Genomic DNA, 7,311 nt, shown 5'->3' with positions numbered 1-7,311 from the left:
GGGCCTTTTCGGGTGAGCGCGTGTGTGTTTGCCAACCTGTGCTAAGTGTCCATGTAATATACGCAGCTCTGCCTTCCCTTAGTGCCCTCCAGATGTGCTGGATCGCAAGTCCCAAGAGGCCCGGCCGCACCGATGGGAGTTGTAGTCTGATACATCTGGAGGGAGCCAGGTTGGGGAAGGAGTTGAGATAAAGGAAGGGAAGGGAAGGGAAGAGATAGAGGCACAAGCATACCCACAGGGTAGCACCACTTTCGAAATACTGTGCCTTAATGTGCTAGATGCACTGCTTAATTAAGTGCCTTAATGCTGTTTGGGGAAATATCTGCCGCTACCCAGCTTGTGTTGTGGAGGGGATTCTGCAGTTATGCAACACTGAAGATTTGGGCATATCAAACTGGTTTTTAATTGGCTAGCCCAGACTGGGGATTTTCATAGGACCGTAGAGTTGGAAGGGACCCCAAAAGTCATCTAGTCCCGCCCCCTGCAATGTTTTGAATGCCTCTCTCTCACAATGAGTGAAGGTGGGACAGACTTTAGGTTAAGGGAGGATTTAGCCTACGCAACTCTGCAGAAGGTCAGGGCTTAACCCAGGAACACGATATGTACGAAAACAAAGCAGCTCCTGAGCATGGGCAAAGTGCACGTCCAAGCAAAAAGCCACAGCTGGTTCTTGGGCTTATTCTAGAGCAATATCCTTACGAAAGGACATTACAGAGTTGGAAAAGGTTTAGGAAAAGGCAACCAAAATGAAGAAAGACTGCAGTGTTTGGGACTTTGACACTTACACGATAGACTGAAGTTCATTAAAATTATGAAGTGGCCCAAAGAAAGTGGATAGAGGGAAGTTCTCTCCCTCGTAACACTGGAACTCGTGCATATCCAAAGAAGCTGAACGTTCGAAGATTCGGTACAGAGAAAAGAAAGGAATTCTTCAGCCAGGTGCTCTAATGGGAAACCTGCAAGCAGGATTTGAACACAAGAGCGCTCTCCCCTTCTGGTGTCCAGAAGCATTGCTTCCTCCAGCTGTGGAGACAGCACATAGCTGTCCTGCCTAGTAGTCACAGAGCCCTTTCCTCCATCAATTTGTCTTGTTTCAAAGCCACCTGGGTTGCTTCTAGTGGGAGTGAGTTCCATAGTTTAACCTTCCCTGAAAATAAAAACAAACTACCACCAGTGCACCAGCAGGGAGAAAAGACTTTTTTTGCCTGATGTGTTGTTTGTTGCTTTTGAGGTGCACCCTCAAATGGGACTCCCCCCCCCCGCAGAAACTCAGGTCTGCCCTAAGCTCTTTCCTCCTCTTTTTGCACCTGCCTTCTTCCCTTAGCAAGTAGCATCTCAAGGATGCGCAATAACCAAGCCCGCCAAGAAGATGGTTTGTCTGCAAAATTGGGGAGCTCATCCAGGCTGCCGCCGCCCACCGTCCCTCCCTCCAAGATCTGAAAGCTCAGAGCATCCTTCCTCCTCCTCCTTTCAGAAAGAGGACAGTAGGACCCAGGAGAAGCCTCGGGCGCCCGGGGAGGTGAGTGTCTCTCTCTCTGTGTGTGTCTCGCCTTGTTCCCCGCCTGCTTTTGCATCCTTGAGAGAAAAGGCAGCAGATTCTGCCAAGGAGGCGCCCGGCCTGCATCCCGGCCAGCGAGGTGTGGGGAGGGGGGCTGTGCCTGCCCAGAGGGGGAGAGGAGCGGGGAAAGGGGGGCAGCAGGAGAGGGGCGAGGGCGCTGGCTTGGCAATGTGAGCCCATCTGCCCCCATCTCTCTGAGGAGGAGAGAAAGGGCGCCCTGCGCGCCTGCTTTGCTGCCTGGCCCCAGGGACCGGCTCTTCTCCCGACTGGTCCTCTCTTCCCTGCCTGGCGAGCATCCTTTGAACTCTCCCTGCATCCCAAGGAAGGACCACTTTGCCATCGCCGCTTCTTTCCCCCCCACAGACAGCTTTTCTTTCTTCGTGTTTTCTTTTCTTTCCCCCGTAGCGCCAGGGAGGAGAACAACTCTCCTAGGAGTTGTCGAAAGGGTCTTCCCCTTTCCTCTTGCAGCCATCTCTTGAGAGGGGAAGGAAGGTTTCAGCGCTTGAGAAAGGAGGGCGGAGGGGGGGACGACGACGAGTCCGAGCCAATTGTCGGAGGAGGAAGTCCTTCCACTCTCACCTGTTCCCTCCCGGAGGGCTGGATCTAATGCTGTGACTCACCTGCGCGGCTGGTTTCCGACAGGACACGACAACAACGCAGCGCCAGGCTCTGGCAGGCGACCAAAGCCACGCAGACTTCTTCTCTCCGTCTCCTTTGGGTGGCTCTGCCCCTTTTCCTCCTCCTCTCCCTCCTCCTCTACGAAAAGGAAGAACTCAGGAGTTCTCTGCAGCCTGCTGTTAAGTATTATACTTATAATATCCATGTCCGCTTTCGCCTTGGCAAAAGGGGAACACCTCTCCATTGGGGAGAGACGCCTCTGCCAAATCTGATTTCTCTGGCTAACTTAGTTCCCCCTCCATCTCCACCTGCCTCCTGCTCTCCCCGCCCCTCTGATCCGAGACAAAAACCTCCTTGTTCTTTCATAATCGCTGCGAAATCAGTTTTACAAGGAAAAAAAAAGAGAAAGGATAGAACCGGCCTCTCCAGTTTTGGCTTGGAAACCGAAGGAAGATCTCGCAGGCTTCACATCTCAGCTGCTTTTCGTTTTGCTGAGACACACTGAAATTTACAGTTTTGGTTGTGCCGGCTTATATATCTTGACTTCGACGCCATGTCCACCCGGGACAGCGTGCAGATTCCGGACGACCGAGATTTCGACCACTTCCGGACGGAGTGCAATTCTGACGATGGCTGGAGCCTCACGTACAACAAGTCTGGGATTGTCGTGTGGATCCAGATCCTTGAGGCAGAGAAATCCCTGCACAAGATCAAGGTAAGGAATGCACAGTGGAGTGTGGCAGGATCTGGCCCAGCACAAGCAACCAGGGTTTTGTTGTGGCTTCATGCCACAGGCCCTGGTTGGCAAGGTCTTTTTTTTTAATTCTCTTGTTTATTAGCAACTTTTCTTTTCCCCCAGTTGCCACTTCTACTTTTCTGCCTCTTTTGGGGTTGACGCAGGAAACCCAAGGCGGTTTTGAGACGTAGTGTTTTGAGGTATTTAATATGCAGGCGGCTGTAGCCCATAGCGAACCTGTCCCACATGAGCCTCAGGCAAAGGAAATGTGTGAGAGGGCATCTGTGGCCTTGCACCACTCCTGTGAGTTGTCACGTATGAGTCCCAACCGCGCCAGAATGCCTGGCGACTGAAGTTTCGAAACCTAACATGCACTTTGCTGGGAAGTTAGGCTGTCCTCTTAACCTGACATTTTGACCGCTGCATGGAAGTCCTTGATAAGGCATTTCGTTAGAAATTCAGTTGCGCAATCCTCAGTGTCACCGCCACAAAATGAAGCAAGTCCCACCAGGCAGCAGAAAAGCGGCAGATTATTAACTCACAAAAGGGCAGGAGTTACAAAGCGCTGTGCTGTCTTGAACTGGGCCACTTTGGAACATGTAGATTTCCAGGTTTCGCAGAACTCTTTGTCAGATAAAAACTGATGAAGACTTCTGAGAAAGCGGAACATGTGCATGCTTTTATACCAGCTGAAAACATATAATGTACCGGACAAGTTTTCCTTTCCCTGCATGCACCAATTTTTTTTTTGGGGGGGGTGCATTTGTGCAAACCTGAATATCTTGGTCTTTTTTATTTGAACTTCTAAGTCACCTGAACTCCGTCCTTGAAGCTCCAGGGAGGCTGCAGTGCAAACACCCACCCACCAGTGATTCACTGCGCTGTGAACCAGGAACTTCCTGGTGCGAGTCTTTCACGAGATCACCCTCTGTCCGACTTAGCAACTCCCCTTTCGATCAGGTTAAGATGATGCTGACTTTCCTTACAGGGGCGACGTTGCGTTTAGTTGGTCAGGTTTGCAAAGTTCTCTGAATCCTATGAGAAGCAGTATAATGATCTCTGAATCACTACGGTGCTTTCCCTCCTTATCAACACAACAACCTTGTGAGGTAGGTCGGGCAGGGGAAGAGAGTTTTCTCCAGAGAGCATTGAAGTTCCACTGGAGCTTGGTTGGCTGTCTTTGCCTGAACACCACATGCTAACTACTATATAATAAATGGAGGATGCCCTAATGTAATTATTCTTTAAGAACAGAGGAAGCTTATGCGGAGACGGACTGGCTCCATATTGCCTTCACTCACCGACAGTGATTCTCTCAGGTTTCAGATTAGTGTCGTCGTCCCCCCCCCCCCCGTCCCCACCCCGGAGATGCTCTCCTAGCATTTGAAAGGCCTCTCCAAACTTCAAAATTTTCTAGGCACATTTTGCTCCTGGCTATCAGCCGCTTGGGACCAAGTGAAGATGCCCAGGAGTCAGGATGGTGCCTGATGTCTCAACCACCTGTGGATCCTTGGCTCGGGACTGTTTTCACGCCCCAATTCCACACCCTGTAGAATCCTGTCATCCTGCACAATCAGAATGAATTTCAGGTACCAAAAAGTCGCACGGAAAAATACGACTTTTGAGTCGTCTGGACCCCAAATGGCCACTAAGCAACCACAACCCGGGTTTCAGGAGCCATTTGGCGCCTAGCTTATATATCTGAATTCCTAACCCTGTTTGTCTCTGAGCTTTGCAACGCACACAGCTTTCGGAGAGCTCCAAGTGCCTCACATACATGGTCTTCCTAATACCCTGTAAGGGAGGCAATAATTATTATCTCCCTATGAGCCAGGTTAGGGCTGTGGCCCTGGCGTCTTACACGGCGCCCCCTTCTGGATTTCTGACGGAGGCGAGGTTGGTTGAACCAGGGGATTTTATCACATGCAACTTTTCATACAGGGGAGGGAGAAGCTGCTTTGGAGATCCCCTTTTCTATGCAAGGAGTCGGGGGGCTCTGCTGGCCTCTCCCCTCCATGCCTGCCTGCTATACAGAAAGTAACCACACAATTAAACCCCTGTGTTGCAAACAATTATCAGTAATAGCCAAGGCAACACGATGACCAAGTATAACAATGCGATGTCAATATGAACTCTTTATATAACCTATACAGAACATTGAACGGTATGAAATATATGAAATATGCACTCTCTGCAAAACCAAATAAACAGAAATCTTATAAAACTCTGAAAGTCACAAAATAGGCACTCTTGATGGATTCTCTTGAAAACATAGAACCAAATAAACAGAAAGTCTTAGAAAGTCTTTGTAGACTATGCAAGTCTCTGAAAGAAGCAATGGGTCAGATTCTTATCTGGTGAAAATAAGCCGTAAAGCTTTGTTTTATGACGTCCAACGCTGCTGAAGTGGTCTGCAAACAGATGTAGTGAACAGTGATTCTAGATATACCCACTTTCTGCTGTACAGAAAGGGCTTCTGATGCCTTTCTTCATCTAGGAGTCCTTTGGGAGGGAAGGAAGGGTGGGATACCAATAATTGTTGTTAATAATAATAATAATAATAATAATAATAATAATAATAATAAATATTATGTTAGTAATTATAGAGAAAACTCATGCTCGGGCTTTGCCAAATACCCTGCATGTCATTCAGATACACAGTGAGCCGGTTCACACATGCATTTTAAACATGGCATTTCTTAGTCAGCTTTTCTGGGTCTTGTGAATGCTACAGTGTCCCACAGGTGTCGAGATCGCAGTTTGTCCAGCCTCAGTTCTATTGGCCATGCTACCACTGCTTAAAAACCTCTCCCGAAGGAGAGTCCACCACGTTCATAAGACCAAACACTCTGGCAAAGAGGAGAACTAAACCAGACTGAAAAGACAGTTATAGGAGCCGACCCCAAGTCGTCCCCCCCCCCATATCATGCGAGTGAGCTGTGAAAATATGATTCCTTTCCCGGTTCCTCATCTGTCTCCTCATCCATCTCCTTCTGTCTCGTATGCCTGAAGCTTTTTAGCAGAGATCCTCTTTGCTTAATCACATAAAGAGATGGAGCAGGGAGATCGGTTTCCCGAGGGGGAAAACGGATGTTTCCATCCCATTAACGTTACCCAGCACTCTGGGGCCAGAGGTCAGTTGGTGCCTCCGAGACGCCGTCTCTAAGCAGCAACAAGGATCAATGGGCTCCGGTGGCTCCTTCCGTGCTTTGCACCCGTGCAGAACGACGGCTAAGTGGTGTCAAGGAATAGATTCAGTCGCCACAGATTTAAAGAGGCGGATTTGGAGGACGGGCCTCAGAGATCCTTGAGCACCGGCAAACGTAGATCCTTTTTAGGCTTGGCAACTGAACAGAAGCAGGAGGGAATAATGTGAAGTGCTCTTGTGCTGTCTGTGGAAATCTCCCGGTGAAGCTTTTTCGCAGCCTGGAAATAAACACCGTGCTTTTTGTAAACATGAAATCTGCCTGCGGTGGCAGATATCGAGGCACCAAGCTGTTCCTGCACAGCAGCAGAGGCATTTTGAGAAAGCTGGCAACCTCCGCTCCACAGGTCCATCTGCCTGCATCTCTTGATCCAGGCATAGCCTTTGAAAGAGATTTCTGTTATTTTCTCTTGAAAAATAATAGAATCAAACGTTTTTATTTTTCTGGCTCGGTTAAGAGGAACGGTTACCCTCCAAAATCGTGCCTCAACAGGGTGGGCGCTTGGAGATATGATATACGATAGCTTGTTTCCTCCAGCTGATCGGTTCCATCTATTGGAGATTGTGAAATGAGGCAGAGGTTTAAGAGGCCCAGAGTCTGTTTTCCCATCTCGCAGTTTGTAATCTCATCTATTCTCCCTTCTCAGAAAGACACACACACACAGAGAGAGAAACCTCGCTCCTGAGAAAGGCGCAGAGCCATAAACGAAAGTGTAGCACCACTAGTAGATTACTCTTGGTGGTTATTGTTGTTATAATATATTTAATTATACCCTGTCTTTTTCCTTGACAGGGACTCGTCGACTTACTGTTAAAAATAAGAACTGCTAAAAATGTAAGGGGAGGGCAAACAATAACCAAAAAGCAAATTAAACATTGATAGAATTAAAACTCTTTCTCTCTCTCATCATAGGACTGTAGAGTTGGAAGGGACCACAAGGGTCATCTAGTCCAGCCCCCTGCAATGCAGGAATCTTTTGCCCAGTGTGGGGCTCAGACCCACAACCTGAGATTAAGAGTCCCGTACTCTATGGACCAAGCACACACAGTATATCTATTAAAACCATACATCTAATTGCAATAAAAACAGCGAGCAACAGACCTTTCCTTAAAAGCAGTCAGATCCCCAAAGTCTGCTGGAACAAGCAAGCCTTCATCTGCTGGGGGCAGGACAGCAAGGAGGGAGTCTGTCTG

General features: G+C 48.7%; 1 protein-coding gene across 2 annotated transcripts in view; it reads left to right on the top strand.

Annotated features, from left to right (window-relative positions):
- Positions 1-1,531: 1,531 nt before the first annotated feature.
- The window catches only part of STARD10 (StAR related lipid transfer domain containing 10), a 53,407-nt gene continuing 47,627 nt past the window's right edge, over positions 1,532-7,311 (top strand). The window contains exon 1 of one of the 2 annotated variants that reach the window (XM_081910123.1): positions 1,532-2,891. In XM_081910123.1, coding sequence (XP_081766249.1) covers positions 2,730-2,891 — 162 coding nt within the window. In that variant the 5' untranslated portion in view covers positions 1,532-2,729. The remainder of the gene's footprint in view (positions 2,892-7,311) is intronic. The other variant, XM_081910124.1, reaches the window with a different exon arrangement.

This window comes from Podarcis melisellensis, assembly GCF_964234715.1.
Source record: "Podarcis melisellensis genome assembly, chromosome: 4".
NCBI classification, from domain to species: Eukaryota; Metazoa; Chordata; class Lepidosauria; order Squamata; family Lacertidae; genus Podarcis; species Podarcis melisellensis.
This window is presented reverse-complemented; position numbering and strand designations above follow the sequence as displayed.